General features: G+C 35.1%; 2 protein-coding genes across 4 annotated transcripts in view; one reads left to right on the top strand and one right to left on the bottom strand.

The window, feature by feature from the left end:
• Window positions 1-20,718, top strand: part of DCTD (dCMP deaminase) — a 264,163-nt gene that overhangs the window by 233,907 nt on the left and 9,538 nt on the right. The gene's annotated exons all lie outside the window — the stretch shown is intronic.
• TENM3 (teneurin transmembrane protein 3) overlaps window positions 1-20,718 on the bottom strand; it is a 255,087-nt gene that overhangs the window by 87,134 nt on the left and 147,235 nt on the right. For 2 of the 3 annotated variants that reach the window (XM_081333123.1, XM_081333122.1), the window contains exon 10: window positions 19,970-20,155. In XM_081333123.1, coding sequence (XP_081189249.1) covers window positions 19,970-20,155 — 186 coding nt within the window. Of the gene's footprint in view, window positions 1-2,380; window positions 2,408-19,969; window positions 20,156-20,718 lie in introns of all 3 variants that reach the window. The other variant, XM_081333121.1, reaches the window with a different exon arrangement.

Raw genomic sequence — 20,718 nt, forward strand, 5'->3', positions numbered from 1 at the left:
ATTACAAAAATAGTTCAATCTAATTAAAATACAAACAGGAGACACTTATTGGGAACAGGCCTTCAGAACAGCACAAATACTGTAATTGCACATAGAGAGTACAGCAACATTAACTGGGATTCTTATTCTTAACTAAGTGGCATCTTTGATTTGTCTGACACTTTGAGACACCACTTACCTGTGCAGGCAGGAAATATATCTAAGAAACCACTAAATACCTGCAGGCCAGACAAAATCGTATTTTCATTTTCTTTAGTGAAACAGCAGACAACAGCATCACAGCACACAACATAGCCTCAAGATAAAACAATAGTGCTTCTATTCTTAAGAATAATGATTTGATATATTTGTATATGTAGATTTAAAGAAGTATTGTTTTAAAGAAGTATTTTTAAAATTCAAAAGAAGATATATTCTTTAGTGCTCAATAAGAGAGAATGTTAATTTGCCGTATATTCATGTGAAATTACAGTGCTTTAAATAATTGCACAAAGTATATGTCAATTTTATGACTATACTTTATGCCAAAAATACATTCCTTTCCACAGAATAAGCAAAGCTCAGGAAATAGTGAAGCAGCTTAGCATCTAGTCTAACAAACATTAGGATTCAGGCTGCATACGGATGGGACAGGACCAACAAGATTTCCAACTAAATGTGATAGCTGTGCATATTTGAGTATTTAGGACGGACAAAATGAAATACCATAAGGACCACAATAAACATTGATAGACTGAACAAAAACACGGTAGTGACGTGCTTCAAGACAGAGCGGAGAGTGATTATAATTTTTTTGTGACAATCTCCCTAAGGCTTTTGTTCTGTTACCTTTATATCCTATCTTGTCTGCTTTTATGGCCAAGGAGGGAAAATTTGGGAAACAATTAAAATTATTTAATATATCCAAGATCTATTTTTTAAATCTAACATTACATCAAAAACATTATTTGTCAATTCATATTGATGAAAACCTGGCATGCAGCCAACATGACCTGTATGAGAATGATGACATTATATAAATATAGATATGTAAAATTCTAGTATTCCTTATCTATGATTGTTGTAAGACATTCACATAAGCAAATAAAGCAGTACTATAATCACTAGCTACAAATAAGATTTTAGGATTTAATTTTTACTCCACACAGATTAATATATAAGATGTGCCATTGCTTTTAATTTTTTTTCTGCCTATATCTCAGAATTCTTTCCAGGAATTGATAGTATTATCGAAAGAATCTGTTCCTATGCCTATTAGACTAAAATAATTACAAATGTATACCTTTATTTACCTACATAAGCACAAATTAAACAATAACTTAATTTAAATGGAATATAGTAACATCTCATGACCAGGTATGATGAAATTATTGCTATGGATGTCACATAATCCTACCCGGCTGAGATTATATTTGGCCTGCTTTTTCTTTAGCATTTCTTGCCACCTGCCCATTTTAACTATACATGCAGAGGATATATTTTAATTTTGAAATAATCTTTTCCACTTGATTACTACATAGAATACGCAGCTTCATCTATCCTATCATCAAGGTATTGCAGACAATTTGATGCAATTAAGAATAATTCTAAGAAAGCCTGGATATTGCCATACTCTAATGAAAAAGCACAAATAAGGAATAGAAGAAAGGCAATCTGGAAAAAAAGGGGAGCACTGATGATAATAAAAATAAATAAATTAAATAGCCAAACTTCTACCAACAACTGAAGATATGGAAATATTTGCTGTTTAGTGGTTTTAATATTTAAGAAGTATTTATATTAAATGTTATATTCAAATATCAGCTTTGCACATAAAATAGATTTCTCATATTGCATAGATTTTCTTACAATTTTTTCCTTGAAGTTAAAAAGCTTAGTGATTAACTTTAGTGGATGGTATTCAAAAATACATCAAGATATTTGAATGCAGAATTCCGAGTTTAAGCATTAAATGTCTCCCACTTTTCTTTCATGTCAGACTTGAACTCATGTTTCTATTATAAATTTCCAGTTCAGGGGGCCTTCTCGTCTTTTATACATGAAAAATTGACCAGTTGTTCCAACAACAAAGTTGGGACACTTAAGACACCACAAACAACAAATACCTAGCAATCTTCAGCGTCAGACCATCAAAGCGAATCTATTTATACACATATTGTGAAGCTTAAGAAACTGCTTAATAAAAATGTTAACAGATAACAAAAACATTAAGTCTTCTCTTATCCAAGTCGTATGGAAAGTAACACAAATGAAATCTGTAATTCAAAGAGTATGAATATGTTGCACTTGCCAAGTCTAATGGAATGACCACTATAATATACACAAAGATATATGGAGGCATGTAGAGATACATGGAAGCATATCAAGCAGTATACAGTACCTTTAACTATTTTATCCAAATAGTGAGCTTGAGAATTAAAAAGAAAAAGAACAGACATTTAAGAACAATCATAAAGGATGGAATTTTTCAGAATTCACAAATAGAAAAAGTAGTGATTTACTGAAAAGTCCTTCATTTCAGAGCAGTATACTTCTCACTGTAAATAACCATATAAAAATCTATGTCCAGATTTCAAATATACTGGTTTATATCATTTTACAGCTACATCTATTGAAAAACATGAACAATTTTAATTTTAGTGCACATACAGTTTGTGACTTTTGTTGCCAAGGCCAGATGGAAGACTATATTTCATAGAATTGTACAGTTCTTATATAAAATACTTAACAGACTAGCAAAAGTTTAGTAAACCTCTTTTTCTTCATAGACATCTACACAAAAGCACGAAAAGATTGTTCTCACTCTTGTATTTCTAATAATTGCTATTCAGAGGAAGATTTGATTCAGAAAAAAGTACTTACTCATCATGACCACTAGTCAGTAAAACTGCCTTTCTGAATTTTTTTAACTCTCTTGTAAAATTTTCTATGTTAGTGGCCATTGATGTATCTTGTTTTCATTCACAGGATATTGGTACCAATTTTCCACCATTTAGCTAAATTGGAGCTTAGATTTAGCTTTTGGTATTGAGAAAGAAATTTCTCTCTGTTATATCCACACTTGATAATCTCTATCATAGTTTTCTTTAGTCGTATTTTTCTAAATTAAATAATTCTATAAATCATCATCTTTTTTTGAAAGAAAACTGTTCCATCCAAAACATTCAGATCTTCCTTCTCTACATCTACTTGAACTCTATAAAGTAGCATGCTGATGAAAACTATACCTAGTACTCCAGGTGTGTAGCTGCATTATAGAGCTGTTTAAAGGCATTCCAATTTGATTTTAAATCCTGTGTTTTTACAATGACCCTTAATACAGAATTCATTGTTTTCACAGCTTTGACCTATCTACAACAACTGCCTCGATAAATCCTTTTTCTGGTCAGTAAATAATTGTTTATATTCCATTGTTGTATATGAGAAATCAAGGTTTTTCTTTATAATCTCCCCAGGTGATCACATTACTTACTCTGAATAATAGCTGCCATTTTCAGTTCAGAAAACAATTCTGCAGCTTTTCCAATTAACATTTTTATTGCTGCCTTGGATAATTTTGTGTGATTCATGAACAGGGGAATTTTACTGCTTACCCCTTTATTCAGGTAATTCATAAATAACTCAAAAAGTCCTATTTTGAATATGGATTCTTGGGAGAAAGCACTTTTTTACTCCCTCCATTTTGCGAATTGTCAATTTCTGTGAAATATGCAGCTAATTATGCAAAAACAACAACACATTATTCTTACTGGGAATAGTACAGATGAAGCTAATTGTTTAAAATTTGAAATTGAGTCAAGGTTTCAGATAAAAGCAATATAATTTTGGCATGCAGCATATTTTCAAAAATTCAAGATGTTTTACAATGGCCAGTTACCATTTCACGTAAAGACTAGTCTATTATTTCACAGGATTGGCAATGGTTAAATAATTGTATGTTGCAACTTACATATATGGGCCTTATTTTTCAATTATTATTATATATTGGATGTATTTTATATAACTATGCATGATATTGTATTGTTTTTTATCTTTTGGATTTATTAAATAACCTAAATAATGGATATTATCATCCAGAAATATAATGATTATTAGGAATCAAGCTTATTAAAGTTTCCTAGGCAACTGCCAAAGGATACTATTTGTTAATTACCTGTATAGAAGAGTCTGGATATCTGATAATCTCAAATTGCTTCTGCCTACCCAGTTATATTCTGAGGGTGGATGCATTCCAGTTGCCCTCTATTAAATGTTTTTATTTTGTGAGACTGAGGAAGCACTGCTTTTCAGATATGACCCCTACCCTCTGGAAGGGCATCTTTCCAGAGATAAGAAGGTCTCTTTTCTCCTAGGGCAGAGGTCCCCAACCTTTTGAGCACCAGGGACCGGATCTGTGGAGACAGCTTTTTGTGCAGACCGCGGATGGGGCTTTGCTTGTTTGCGGGGCCCTGTTTCTGGCATGCCGTGGTTGGAGACCCCTGTCCTAGGGTTCCAAAAATTCTTAAAACCAGACATTGGTCCCAAGCCTGGGATTAATATATTATTGCCTTTTGGGTGGAATGGGCATGGCTGTTTTGCTTTGCTTTGCTTGTTTTGAATTGCTTTTATATTGTTTTAGTCTGGGCTAGCTGTGTGGTTTTTATTTTGTATGTATGTATGTATGTATGTATGTATGTATGTATGTATGTATGTAGCATATTGGACACCTTCCAACCTGAGGGGCTCATCTTCCAGCATCATATATTTTTTTTCCTTTTGGTACTGTCCATGGGGTTTTCATGGCAAAGATACTGGAGTGGGTTGCCATTTTCTTCTCCAGTGGATCATGTTTTGTCAGAACTCTCTGCTATGAGAGAGTTCTGACAGTATTCCAGCTGAGCTATTCAAAATCTTAAAAGACGATGCAGTAAAAGTGCTACACTCAATTTGCCAGCAAATTTGGAAAACACAACAGTGGCCACAGGATTGGAAAAGATCAGTTTACATTCCAATTCCAAAGAAAGGCAGTGCCAAAGAATGTTCAAACTATCGCACCATTGCACTCATTTCTCATGCTAGTAAAGTTATGCTTAAAATCCTACAAGCTAGACTCCAGCATATGTGGATCGAGAACTACCAGAAGTACAGGCAGGATTTCAAAGAGGCAGAGGAACTGGAGATCAAATTGCCAACATACGCTGGATCATGGAGAAAGCTAGGGAGTTCCAGAAGAACATCTACTTCTGCTTCATTCACTATGCTAAAGCCTTTGATTGTGTGGATCACAATAAACTGTGGCAAGTTCTTAAAGAGATGGGAGTAAGAGACCATCTTATTTGTCTCTTGAGATACTTATATGTGGGTCAAGAAGCAACAGTGGGAACTGGACACAGAACCACTGATTGGTTCTAAATTGGGAAAGGAGTCCGGCAAGGCTGTATACTGTCACCCTGCCTATTTAACTTATATGCAGAGCACATCATGAGAAAGGCAGGGCTAGAAGTTAGAATTAAGATTGCCGGGAGAAATATCAACAACCTAAGATATGCAGATGATACCACTCTAATGGCAGAAATTGAAGAAGAACTAAAGAGCCTCTTGTTGTGGGTGAAGAAGGAGAGTGCAAAAGTTGTGTTGAAACTTAACATTAATAAAACCAAGATCATGGCATCTGGCTCTCTCAATTCCTGGCAAATAGATGGGGAAGAAATGGAGGTAGTGACAGATTTTATTTTCCTGGGCTCCAAGATCACTGCAGATGGGGACAGTAGCCAAGAAATTAAAATACGCTTGCTCCTGTGGAGGAAAGCCATGGCAAATCTAGACAGCACACTAAAAAGCAAATACATCACCCTGTCAACAAAAGTGCATATAGTCAAGGCTATGGTCTTCCCAGTTGCAATGTATGGCAGTCAAAGTTGGACCATAAGAAAGGCTGAGCGCCAAAGAATTGAGGCCTTTGAACTATGGTGCTGGAGAAGACTCCTGCGAGTCCCTTGGACTGCAAGGTGATCAAACCAGTCAGTCCTAGAGGAGATCAACCCTAACTGCTCTTTAGAAGGCCAGATCCTGAAATTGAAACTCAAATACTTTGGTCACCTAATGAGAAGGAAGGACTCACTGGAGAAGAGCCTAATGCTAGGAAAGATTGAGGGCAAGATAAGAAGGGGACAACAGAGAATGAGGTGGTTGGATGGAGTCACTGAAGCAGTAGGCGTGAGCTTAAATGGACTCCAGAAGATGGTAGAGGAGAGGAAGGCCTGGAGGAACACTGTCCATGGGATCGCAATGGGTCGGACACTACTTCGCAGTTAACAACAACTACCTACAGTTCATCGGAGTTCGGCAGCTATAACAAATCTGAATAAATAAACAAACAAAAGATTAAATTAACATAAAACATAGTATTTGGCTACAGCATGAACACCTAGTAAAAAATTCCTGAGTATCTTAAGCAAAGAAGACTGAAAAAGATGATCTCTGTCAACAATGGACAAATAAATCATACTATTTCTCAAGATCACTTCCTATTGTGTTTTTAAAATGCAAACCTAAGATCTGAATTTATATGTTTTTGAAAATTAATAAAATAATAAAAAGTTTATATATTAACAGATTCTATACATTGTTGTCTTTACTGCATTAGGGGAACACTGCTATTTACTTCAATGGCAGCCAAATGCAGAACAGTGAAAGTGAAAGAGTAGAGTTTATGACCAAAGGTATGAAACTAATGAGGCCAATGAAAGGAGAAAGGAAAAAGAATGGATGTCTTAAGACTGCCATGAGGATGAAGTGCCATATTTAAACAGGAACATGAAAAGGCTAAAAGGAAGATGATGGAATAGTAGAAGAATGTTGAACTGCCTACTGACTCATTACTTCTTTGGAATGTGAAAAGTTCAATTACAGAAACTGATTAATAATACAACACCATATCAAATAATAACCACTTAGATAAGTTGCCCATCGAAGGACCATTGAAAAGAAGTATTTTTAGTCTCATGGAAAAGGAAACTTTGAACGAAATGCCATTAAGCAAAGAAATTGCAGAATGTTTGCTTTTTGAGAATAACATCCCTTTTGGAATTTTGTAATGGAAAAACTGCTGGAATTGTGCTAAGAAGTAAAAGACAGAAAAAGGACAATGTATTATATATATACTTCTCAACTTTATAGCACTCCATCATAAACCATGCAAAACTTTACTATAAAAATCAGGTTAATTTCTCTAAAATTGAAATATCTGATAAAATTATAAACACATATTTTCTGTATCTCCAACCTTGGGTAAGATATGCTGAAAATATAGATGAAAATGCACATTGACTTGACACCAATCAAAAATTCTAATTTAAATAGTGGGGGAAATGTGGAAATTTACTGATATTTAATCACTACCCATTTATAATGAATAAATATAGCAACAGAAAGAAAATAAAACCTTTTTTGTAATTTTGCTTACAATATGTTGCTATACTAACACAAAATTTTCATTCACTAGTAAGTTTTATTAAGAGATCTCAGCAAAGGTGTTTTAAAATTGAATAGTGTTCATTAATCATTGATTGAAGATGTAAATCAGTATCCTTGGATTATTAGATTTACATATCCTAGCTTCAATTGTTATTGAAGTTATAACTTGCAAAGAAGTCTATATTAAATCCATTTATTCTCATCATGTCTTGTTTAAATTAGGGTGAGTTGATGATTCTTAATTGGTACTTAGTGTACTGTTTTATTACAGATTATCTTATACAGATTATAATAGTGATATTCTTTTCAGTGAGGGATAATGCATTCTTATTGCTATTGGTGTAATCATACCCATTATAGGATATTTCTAACAAACATAATATTTCATGTTTAATGTTAGCTTTAAAAAACTTGATTTTTGCATAGATTTCAACAATAACTGACACTATACTAACAATACTTAAGGAATGCTAAATTAGATTACCAGGCAATAGTTTAATGAACATTCTATAAAAATCAGTGTTGCTCTATAAGAATTAAGGATTAGCACAATGACAGATACATTAGAAATGTATCATATGGCACTGAACCAAAGGTGCTTTTTCAAGGTCAACTGGACTTTCTTTGTTTTTCCTTGAAAGCATTTCGCTTCTCATCCAAGTTTCTTCAGTTCTGACTGAATTGTGAGGAATGGAAGGATTTATTTTTTTTGCAGTCATCTGGTCATTAGCTCTCTTTCTGAGAGTCATTAAGGTGACTTGGAGGTTTATTTGTGCCCTCAGAGTCACTGAATAGTGCAAATGGGTGGAACCTTCTTGGAACTGCTGAAAGGACTGTGTTGTAAGCAGGCGATAGATGGTATTGCATGCTTCCACCTCTGTTAAGAGACAGCTGTTCAGTTTTAATGTAGATGGCCTCTTTGACCCATTTTTCAAACCAGAATGTGAACTTTGCTGTCTTCAAAAGAGGGGACTTTGTCTTTCAAATGCAGATGGACTGCTGAATATTGTCCTGAATGTTGTCATTTGCTTGTGAAGTGGTTGTTTTATTTCTCCAATGTACAGATCTACACATGTCTTACTGCACTGTACTGCATTATATCACATTGCTTAGTTTGTGTCTGGGTGTTTTATCATTGATGTGGACAACTTCTGCCTCAGTGGATTCTTGGGCTTAAAGTGTGCACATAGATTGTGTTGGTTGAAAATCCTTCTGAGTGCTCCAACTCCCCAACTCTCAGAAAGAGTGCTAACAACCAGATGACTGCAAGGAATATACATTCTTCTATTCCCCACCATTTAGTCAGAACTGAAGAAACGTCTTGGGCAAGAAGTAAAATGTCTTTGAGAAAAAAACAAAAACAAAGAAACTCCAGTTGCCTCTTAAAAAAGCACCTTTGGGACAACCCTGACCTGGATGACTGACAATTGACATATGTACTGAAAAATAAGCTTTTGGTGCGTTCACAGAGAATGGAGGCCTAAAGTACCACAAGATCACACAAGATCAGTAGCAGGAGATCTCGCGCTACTGATCTAGCGTGATCTCATGGTACTTTAGGCCTCTGTCCTCTGCAAATGGAGGCCTGGACAAGTGCCTGAAGCACTGAAGCCTTCCCTCCATTTGCAAAGCTTTTTGCCATCTTTGCAAAAAAGCCTTTGCTGCCGAGAATGGAGCCTGGGAGAGGCGTGCACATTTACGGTGGCAAAGGCCTTTCCTCAAGCCCTTTGCTGACTTTCTCGGCAGCAAAGACTTTTTGCAAAGATGAATGAAGCCTATAGGGATGCAATCTCTCATCCATGCAGGCGTTTGCTCGAGACAAAACCATGGCAGAGACAGCTTCCTTATCAAGATCTACATTAGGTAAGTGACCCAGTCGGGCAGGATGAGGGAGAGGGGGAAGCATGAGATATCTCAGTGGGTTGTGGGAGGCCTTGGGTGGTCAGAAGCAATAGGGCCCCCCATTGCCTTCCCCACCTTGAGATACCTCGTGCACTTAAAGACCTGTGCATTCTATTAGCAAATGCGTGGGCGAATGCGTGGGAGTGATCACGTTCAAGTTATGTGATTTACTCCTATGAATCCTCGGGTTACAAATCTAATTGGCAGGTTCCATTACATTCGTAACTTGAGGATTACCTGTATGCATTGTCAGCTGTGAGGCCTTCTATAGAGAGGTGTGTGCCTTTCCAAATCATGTCCAATCAATTTACCACAGGTGGACTCCAATCAAGGTGTAGGAACATATCAGCAATGATCAAGAGAAATGAAAGGTACCTGAGCTAAATTTCAAGTATTGTTGCAAACAGTCTGCATATTTATGCCAATGTGAGATTTCAGTTTTTTTCTTTTAAATAAATTTGCAGACATTTCTAAAATTGTGTTTTCACTTTGTCACTATGGGGTATTGAGTGTAGATTAATGAGAAAAAAATGAATTTCAATAACTATAGGCTGCAACATAACAAAAGTGACAAAAGTGACGGGGGTCTGAATACTTTCTGAATGCACTGTAAGCTGCACAAGTCAGGTTGAAAAACAAATTGAAAAAGTTCAATAAAAGTTGGTTGCAATTACTCTGCAATTCAGAAGTGGAAATATTAAAGGGTTAGAGTTATATTGTCATATTATATTTTGGGGTGAAATATTTAGGATTGTTAATATGATTTTATAATTGATAACTGTTCATTAAAGATACATATATTGTTCTTGGTGATCAATAATATATGGAATTTATCAAATATAAAGAATTGTTGATATTCACATTTAGAGAATGGCTAACAGAATTATTGTCTAATATTGGAAAAATAAACCTACATTTAATATGCAGCAAGAGTTTCCTTAAATGCTAAATTAGTCTTATGCTGGTGATCGTAGAGGAAGGAAAAAGACAGAAAGAGGAGTTAAAGCAATTTGGTCATATATTTTACTGTTTATTTACAGTATAATACATTTTCCCAGGCCATTTTTCTACGTTTCCTCTTAATTTTTATATTAAATTATATTGTTAACATAGTTGCATCTCTGTGTATGTTAATTATTTTAATATTATATAAAAAGATAGTTGCCTTATCACAACACCATTCAATATCAAAAGTTGCCGTATGAACATAATGATAAAGGAAATGACCTTTTTTTCAAAATAACATGGAGCAGGAGTATAAATGAAGAATGTAATTCAAATAGAGTAGCTTCTATGAATATGACCTCCTACTATAATTTGTGTGCATGTTAAGTCATTAATTAGATGACTGCATACCATAATATGATTGCACACATATTTTATGTTCAATTCAGTTAAACTATCTCTCATAACGTCAGTGTAAATTGGCAAAGAGACAATCTGTTTCCCTTAATTGTAATTACTGTCATTATACTTTGAATTCAGTTCATATATCTTCTATTTCTTATGCAATACCTAGTATTTTCAAATTTCACAGATGATGTTTCTATTTGCCCAGATCTTCTTTTCTTATAAAAAATACTGTCCTTTTATGAACTAGTCCAAGTTCCATGCTGACAGTTCTTTATTTTTTCTTAGAGAATGCCTACTCATCATTTTGTAATTCTGCAGCAGTAAGAATAATTCTGAATTTGAACCTACAATTGTAATAGATTGCATTTTTTCTTGCATACCTTGTAGAATGCAAAACCAGCTGTATTTTTGAACATTCTGTCTTTTTGTATATATCAATTTCCTTGTAGTAACATACTCACAGTATATTTGCAATTTTCAACTTCAAGAACTCTTTTCTTACTATTTGTGTAGTTTTATATTGTCAGCTTGTAACTGGTAACTACACTATTATTCTTTGAATTTCAAAAAGTAGTTATATCAAGAACTCATATAAATAGAAATGTTTCTTTTATTCCTTAACTCTTCCTTATTAATAGATAAGAGGATAGCAAATCTATTTTTGTGCCTTTTTAATCCATCATGGCAGAAGACAACTATCACATTTGCAAATTTGGGCTCATTTTCTCTTTATAAATGAATGCATAAGGAAAAATGGAAAAAGAACAAATGTTCTAAAAGTTCTAACAGTTCATCTGGCAAGGTTAAGGTAAGAGTCAAAGAACAACAGACTGTCTAACAAATCAGTTCTTGGGCAACAGTTCTCCTCAAAATCTTAATTTTTGTTTATAACATTTAGTGCTATACATTGCTACTTATTGCAGTTTTTCCAAAAAACCTGTTAGCTATCTCTTTCAGCTTCTTCCTATTTTTCCAGGCAATTTATATTACTCAGACTAATTAGCTTCATTGTGTTTTCTAGTTGAAAAAATGTTAAGAAATAGGCTTCAGGAAAACCAAATCAATCCACTCAGCTTAGCCTTCTTATTGGAATAATAATTTAAGACAATTATAATTTGTATAAAAATTAATTTCATATGCACACACACTTTTAGCCACTTAAAATAATACAAATGCTCAATCTTTACCTGACAAATGCCATAAATAAATCAGAACAAAATTTCTGCAATTAACAGTTAAACCATAACGTAGGACAAGTGACTACAGGCAGTCCTCGACTTAACAACAGTTCATTTAGTGACCATTCGAAGTTACAATGGCACTGAAAAAAAGTGACATTACTATTTTCACACTTACGACTGTTGCAGCATCCCCATGGTCATGTGATCAAAATTTGGACGCTTGACAACTGGCATATATTTATGACAGTTGAACAGTTCCAGGGTCATGTGACCACCTTTTGTGATCTTCTGACAAGCAGTCAATAGGGAAGTCTGATTCACTTCACAATTGTGTTACTAAGTTAACAACCACAGTGATCCACTTAACAACTGTGGCAAGAATGATAGTAAAATAGGGTGAAATTCATTTAACAAATGTCTCACTCAGTAACAGAAATTTTGGGTTTAATTGTAGTTGTAAGTCAAGGACTACCTGTATGTTGCAGGCTTATTCTATCAATGGATAGTCTTCTGTTTTCATACACAGTTTCAAACTTTTATTAAAGTGGGACACCCTTGAAGCTTTATACCCTAGCAAGCATCAGAAAAATTTGTTAGTTCAGTTTCAATGTCTGATAATCAGTTCTAGATGGACAAGAAACTGGTGGTCTGGAATTAAAGTTATACATAGTGTGGGTATGGGCCTATGTTTTAAATGGAAAATACCACTAAAACACTGATATTCCTCATGCTTAAATTTGTTTATATTTAAGCCACAATCTTTTATCTTGCTTGTTTTAAACATTTTAATGGAACTACAGTATTTCACAGTTGAAGATACAGATTAATAAATAAAAAAACACTAGCAAGATTGTTATATTTTTTCCTGCTAAACAATTTATTTTAATACAAAAATTGCCTCATGAATACTTTTAATGCTTCTGATGTATATCTGATATAGCCAAATTTAAATAATTTAATCTTAAACAGAATTGAAAAATACAACCATAATAGAAATAGAAATAAAGAAGACTATGTATTACACAATTGTAGATTCTTTAATGTACTCTTAAACTTGAATGACCTCTGAAACTGACCTATAAAAATGGATATAGTTTGCCCTGATCAAAACTGTAGCTAATCATTTCCATATATGTAGTTTGTAGGCAAAATACAGAAATAAACCTCTTTTCCTGGACAATGAGCAGAAGAAATATGGAGATCCTCCATTTAGGCCTTTTAGAATCTCAAAAATGTAGCATCCTCAAAAGAAGGAAATTCATTGAGCATGTAAATATCACAATCAAAGGAATTGTGCTTCATGACAAGAAAGTCCTCTTCTTTTGCCAAGACCTCTTATTGTTTATTATATGTATCTCTTGATACCTAGCTAAATACAATTCTTTAAGATGTCTGCATGTTGATTTTTATCCTCTGAAACAATCAGTAACAAATATGCTCCATTTGTTCAATTATATCTTATATGTGGGTCAGGCTAGAGTTCTGCATAACAGGTATTTGAAAATAAGCTTGAAAGGACACACCACAACAGGATTCATGAATACAGTTGCAACAGTAATAATGGCCTTGCACTGTCATCATCACCAGTGCCTAATGATCTGCTTCCTTCTCAATTGATGCACCAAACTTAGCACATAAGAATATGGTGCCATTCTGTTTCTCTTTTCTTCACTTTGGTTCACCCTGCTTCATCTCCCACACAGACAGCTATCCTTTTGGAAAAACAAATAGCACCGTGGATATGTTTCATTGAACAATGGGTAAGCATGTTCCCAATGCTGGAAAAGAAGCATGGTTGTTCCATGATCATATTAATTTGTGTGAAAGCTTTAACCATGCACAATGCAACAATACATATAGTGCTACTAGACTGCAAATTGCTATACAAAGTGAGAACTTCTATTTCTTTTTAATGTTTAATGTTTAATTTCCTCTTTGCCTCATTTTCAATTAGATGCTCTGTTTGTATGCAGAATGCCACATATTACCAAGCCCCCCAAATCCCATGTCTCCAATTTAGGGAAAGGTAGTCCTTTGAGGTGTTCTCCACTAATAGTGCTTTAAACATCAAGTTGTTTATTGAGCTACACTGATTTTCATGTATATGCAGGCAATTCAAATGGTAATCTGGCCATAGGGAAATCCTAATTTCTTTAAACTACAAAAGAGCAGCTATTTGTTTTCATTCCAGTTCTTTATTGCATTGGGAAGCAAGATCATTACTGATCACAAAGACATGCTTTGTTCAGAAAAAAAAAATGCAGGCATGCCAGTCAGCATGCCTCTATTCTGTGCTAACCTTCCTGGAATGTTTGGTAGCCATTTGGTTTAAAAAATTGAAAATGAAATGTTAACAGCTGAGAGTTAACTGTTAAACAGTATTAAAATAAACTGATGCATTTAAAGTCTGGGCAGGATTACAGTCTTATACTTTGCCAGCCACCATGACTTAGTACCATATAATCAGTGCACCCAAGTCCTACTGATGCATGTATTATATTTGGTGCATTCTGCTATTTGATTTTTGAAGTGCCTCTAATTGTAAATTGCACAAATATATATGTTTTTATTTAGGCTATAAAATATCAGATTTATCTCTTTATCAGAAATAAAATACAATACAATAATTCCCAGGTTACTTCATACAATATTCCTACTGAACCATGATTGCAGATTTACTGAAAAATATTAACAGTCAGATACTATTTTTTGTCTTTTATTCTGCACAGTTTTATCTTTCTCTATGTGTATGGGATACTTATACAAATGATTGCTTTTGGAATAGAATAGAGCTGGAAGGGACCTTGGAGGTATTCTAGTCCAGCCCCCTGCTCAAGCAGGAGAACCTATTCCATCTCAGACAAGTGACTGTCTAGCCCAGAAGCCTCTAACCTTTTGAGCACCAGGGACCGGTTCTATGGAGAAAGATTTTTCCATGGACCAGGGGTTGGGGACTCCTGGTCTAGCCTCCTTAAAAATCTCCAGTGATGGAGTGCCCACGATTTCTGGGGGCAAGCTATTCTACTGGTTAATTGTCCTCACTGTCAAGAAGTTATATTGTATTATATCGGGCATAATTATTTAATGTTTTTTTAACTTTTGTACTTTGTATTTTGATATTTATTGCCCTGTACACCGCCCTGTGTCCTTCGGGAGAAGGGCGGTATAAAAATTTAATAAATATAAATATAATATAATATAAGTTTCTCCTTAATTCCAGGTTGCTCCTCTCTTTGATCAGTTTCCAACCATTGTTTTTTGTCCTGCCCTCTCGTGCTTTGGTAAATAACCCCCTCTTCATTGTGGCAACCCCTCAAATTCTGGAATACTGCTGTCATGACTCACCTATTTCTTCTTTTCTTTAGACTAGCCAAACCCAAGTCCTGCAGCCGTTCTTCATATGTTTTAGTCTACAGGCCTTTGATCATCTTAGTTGCTCTTCTCTAAATTTTTTGTAAACTCTCAACATCTTTTTTGATATGGTGACCAAAATTGGCTGCAGTATGCCAGGTGTGGTCTTACTAAGGTTTTATAAAGCAGTACTAATACCTCACGTGATCTTGATTCTATGCTTCTATTTATACAAGGATTGTATTAGCTTTTTTGGCTGCTGCTGCACACTGCTGGCTCATGGTTGTGATCGTCCACTAGGACTCCAAGGTCCCTTTCATAATTACTGTTTTTAAGCCAGATCTTGCCCAATCTGTACTTGTACCTTTGATTTTTCCTGCCTAAATGTAAAACTTTGTTTTTCTCCACATTGAAACTCACTTTGTTGTATAGGGCCCATTGTTCAAGTTTGTTAAGATCTTTTTGGATCCTGAGTTTGTCTTCTGGAGTGTTGGCTACTCCTGCCACTTTGGTGTCATCTGCAAATTTGATGAGTTCCCCTTCAATTCCTTCATCTAAGTCACTGATGAAGATATTGAAGACTACTGGGCCTAAGACAGAACCTTGTGTTACCCCACTGCTTATTTCTCTCCATGTGTATGTAATGCCATTGAGGACTACTCGGTGAGTACAGTTTATCAGCCAGCTACAGATCCATCTGGTGGTGATGTTGTCTATTCCATCTTTTTCTAGTTTACCAAGGAATAGGTTGTGGTCTATTTTATCAAATGCCTTACTGAAGTCTAAGTATACTACGTCCACAATATTTCACTGGTCTATTAGTTTAGTCACTTTGTCGAAGAATGAAATAAGATTGGTTTGGCATGATCTGTTTTAACAAACCCATGCTGGCTACTAGTTATAACTTTGTTTCTAGTTGTTCGCAGATCTGTTTTTTGATTACCTTTTCTAGGATCTTCCCAGGTATTGATGTTAAACTGATTGGTCTGTAGTTTCCAGGGTCTTTTTTCTTTCTTGAAGATGGAAACCACATCAGCCCTTTTCCAATCCTCAGATACTTCCCCGGTGCTCCAGGATTTTTGAAAGATGTGGTGCAATGGTTCTGAGATAATATCTGCCAGCTTCTTCAGAACTCTAGGATGTCATCTGTCAGGCCCCGGTGATTTATATTCATCAAGGTTGGATAGGTGTTCTCTTACCATTTTCTGGCTTATTTTAATGTTTGTTTCTAATTTGTCTTTTGCAGTGGTTTTTTTTTGGTATGTTGGGCTATAGTTTCTTTTTATGTGAAGACTGATGCAAAGAATGAGTTAAGCAGCTCTGCTTTGTCTCTATTGCCTATTATTTCCTTGCCATCTTTTCTCATTAGTGGACCTACAGTTTCCTTGGCTTTTTTGTTAATATATTGGAAGAAACTTTTTTTTATTATCCATGATTTCTGTTGCAAGTCTTTGTTCCTTCTGAGCCTTTGCTTTCCTGACTTCATATTTGCATGTTCTGGCTGTCTGCTGATAATCGGCCTTAAGTTATGTGCCCCTCTTTCCATTTTTTGTATTTGTCCTTTTTATCTTTCAGTTTGTCAGAGAGATCTTTGTGCAGCCATGCTGGTTTCTTCTTGAATTTCTTGTTTTTCTTTTACAATGGTATTGTGCTGGTCTGGGCTTTTATGATCACATTTTTCAGAGTTTCCCATGCTTCTTGGGTTGTTTTCCCCTTTAGGATTTTCATCCATGGGATCTTTCCTAGGTTCTCTCTGGGTTTGTTAAAGTCAGCTCTTTTGAAGTTCAAGACACTGGTTGGATTGTTTTCTGTTGCTAGTGTTTGCATTATATTAAATTCCAGTATGACATGGTCACTTTCACCCAAAGTTCCGGCAACTTCAACTCCCTCTATCACTTTTTCTCTATTAGTTAGAATTAAGTCCAGTATGGCTTTACGTCTAGTTCCCTTCTCCACCTTTTGAATGACAAAGTTGTCAGCTAGGTTGGTTAGGAATCTGTTTGATCTCCTGCTCGCTGCAGAGTTTGTCTCCCAATTGATATCTGGATAGTTGAAGTCTCACATTACTACTGTGGTGTGCTTCCTGCATACATTTGTTAACTGGTTGGCAAAGAGTTCATCTATTTCTTCTGATTGGTTGGATGGCCTGTAATATACACCTATGGTAATGTCACTTTTTTTCTCCTTTATATTGACCCATATACATTCTGTAGAGATTTTATCTTGGATCATGCATTTCTGTAGATATGTAGTGTTCTCTTACATATAGTGCAACTCCGCCTCCTCTTTTTGTAGACCTGTTTCTTTTGAACAGTTTGTAACTATCCATCAGTCCATTCCATTCATGGGTTTCGTCCCACCAGGTTTCTGTTATGCCAACAATGTCATACCCTCCCTCGTGTACTATTGCTTCTAGTTTGCCCCGTTTGTTGCCCAAGCTTTGAGAATTTGTATATAAGCATTTAAGACTTTTATGCCTGTTCGTGGGCACGTTTCCTGCATCTCCTGATTGCTGTTTGGGTTCTTCTTTTTTCTTGTCTCTGTCTAGCTCACTGTTTGACTTGTTTTCTTGGGATTTATGATCTAGAGATTCTAAAGATTGGTCACCCTCCCTCTCAGATTCAGTTTAAAGCCCTCCTGATGAGTTGGGCCAATCTTTTTCCGAGTACATTTTCCCCTGTTTTTGTGAGGTGCAGCCCATCCCTTGCCAAGAGTCCTTTGCATAGGAAATGCAGCCCATGATCCAAGAAAAAAAATGTAGAATATACATTTTGTATCCAATTGATTCTGTCTTTACTGTTATATCAATTCTTTATTTTGTAGTTGCTACCAATATATACACAGCAGCACAGGTGCACTGATGATAAATCACAAAACACTTATTTTTAAAAGTAAAATTGGATCTCTGATATATCCAAAACATGATAATATATTTTGTGTGAATATCTCTGCATTTTGCAGAATTTATAATCCACAATTAACTAGCTGATTTTGATATAATGTTGAGAATTATAGGCTTATAGAAATGAAGTCGTACTTGAAAATCATATACTATTGCCATACTAGGCAATTTGTGCCAATAACAGAAGCCCAACCAAGCTGCTGCGATATTTGCAACATTATAACAACTGTTTTGTTATCCAAAACATTTGTTGTTGTGTTGCAGAAGCAGCAATGCAATAATTACAAGCACGTGAATTAAATAGATGAAAATCATAAGGCTACTTTTATAGTGTGTTCTGTCAAATGCATTAGGAAAAATTGTACAAGAACAGAAAATCCATTAAGCAACTATAAACCAGCAGTGTGCTGCTAAGATTAGTGAGGCCAACAGAAATAAAGTCTAATTTGTAACTGATAAATTATCATCTATGCCACATAGTTTTATAAGAGAAAGACATATGAAGAAAAAGTGAAGAATCACTGTGGTATTTTTCACTGATGTTTTATATGATAATTAATGACTGAGATCAGGGATCAAAGTTTTATTTAGACACAAACTAGCTTTTAGAAAGGAATATTAAATGAATTCTTGGGAAGAATACTTTTTATATTGTCTTACTAATCAAAGACAACTTTCTTTTATATCAGGATGTAAAACACAGGATATCTACTCCTAAAAAAAACTACAACGAAAGTGCTGAAAGTCAGCACATTTTCAATTTTTCAGTACTGAAATAGAAAGCTATGTGTAAATCCTACATAATTCTTTGTTAGCTAACAAAACATAACAAAAAAAAGTCAGATTGCTAGGTTATTTTGCAGCCAAGTTTTATATTTCCTTACATATAGTATTTTTTTCTTTTTCTTTTCTTTTTATAACATTAATATTAGGTATTCTATTATTATAGGGACGCGGTGGCTCAGTGGGTTAGGATGCTGAGCTTGTCGATCAGAAGGTCGGCAGTTTGGCGGGTCGAATCCCGAGTGCCGCGTAACAGAGTGAGCACCTGTTACACGTCCCAGCTTCTGCCAACCTAGCAGTTCGAAAGCACGTAAAAATGCAAGTAGAAAAATAGGGACCGCTACGGTGGGAAGGTAACAGCGTTCCGTGCGCCTTTGGCGTCTAGTCATGCCGGCCACATGACCACGGAGACGTCCTCGGACAAGCGCTGGCTCTTCGGCTTTGAAACGGAGATGAGCACCGGCCCCTAGAGTCGGAAACGACTAGCACGCATGTGCGGGGGAACCTTTACCTTTACCTTTATTCTATTATTGGCTAAAAATTAGAAAAAGCCAGTGAAAATTAACTCATTCAGCTAGAAATTGAAGACTGCAAGCAGTAAAAACAAATTTTCTCATATTATCTTCTGAAGCTAAACAGAAAATTTAGAAAATGTGAAATGAAATTCTTGCCCTTCCTACAGTGAGGGAACAAAAATCAATTTATAACTTTTTTGAAATGTGTTTTTCTGGATTTTTTGTTGTTATTCTGTCTCTCACTGTTAAAATAAACCTACCATTAAAATTATAGGCTGATCATTTCTTTGTGAGTGGACAAACATACAAAATCAGCCGGGGATCAAATACTTTTTTCCCTCACTGTATCTGAGACAAGCTATTTACAAAGGCTGTTTACATTATATACTTGCTGTCTTTTTTCTTTTTTAAAAGCATATTTCTTTACAAAGATGTATTTTGCAGAAACAAGCTTCAATAAACAATATTCAATTTCAGAGAGACTCATACTTTTTATGTCCAGTACTGAGAATTCTCGGTTAACATACCAATTGTGCAGTGCTCGCCATTCCAGCCTTGGTTACATTCACACTTTCCATCTTTACAAGTTCCATGTTCAGCACACCGAGGATGGCATGCTCTTTGATTGCAAGATGCTCCAGCCCAACCTTCTTCACATCGACACGTTCCACCCATGCAGACACCGTGAGCACCACAGTCAACAGAGCAGATTTCTGAGACAGAAATAAAGAACGTGGTAGATGAAAAGAGAAGGCAGAAAGCAGAAGGAAAAAGAGGACGGTAATTAGTTAAGCTCCAAAATCCAGCTATATGAACTCTTTGAAAATTATATCAAGCAATTTATTTCAAGTGATTCAGAAGTTATATCTTTCCTGCTACTTGGTTATTTATTCAGCAGATTTAGTGGTATCTCTCTACTGATTTCGTCACTTAGCTTAGACTTCTCTTGATATGTGACCATTTTTTTATCACATATTGCTTATGAATAGCTTGAAATTATGCACTATAAATTTAGGAGTCTTTGGTAGATTATTTTCAGTAAACAGTGTCACATGTTCTGAAAAATAGGGATTATAATGCAAAGATATGTTAAAACACTACAATGTTGAGTTAATATTTGACTAAATACCATACAATGTGAATTCATCAGATTTTAGAATCATACACGTATATACCTTTTGCTTAAATTCAGTTAACTCAACCACTTTTGAGAGTTAAGTTACACTATCAGTGGTAAATTCCACATAGTCATTTTGCTTAAGATATACGGGGCTTT

This window comes from Vipera berus (assembly GCF_964194415.1).
Source record: "Vipera berus genome assembly, chromosome: 7".
Classification (NCBI taxonomy): domain Eukaryota; kingdom Metazoa; phylum Chordata; class Lepidosauria; order Squamata; family Viperidae; genus Vipera; species Vipera berus.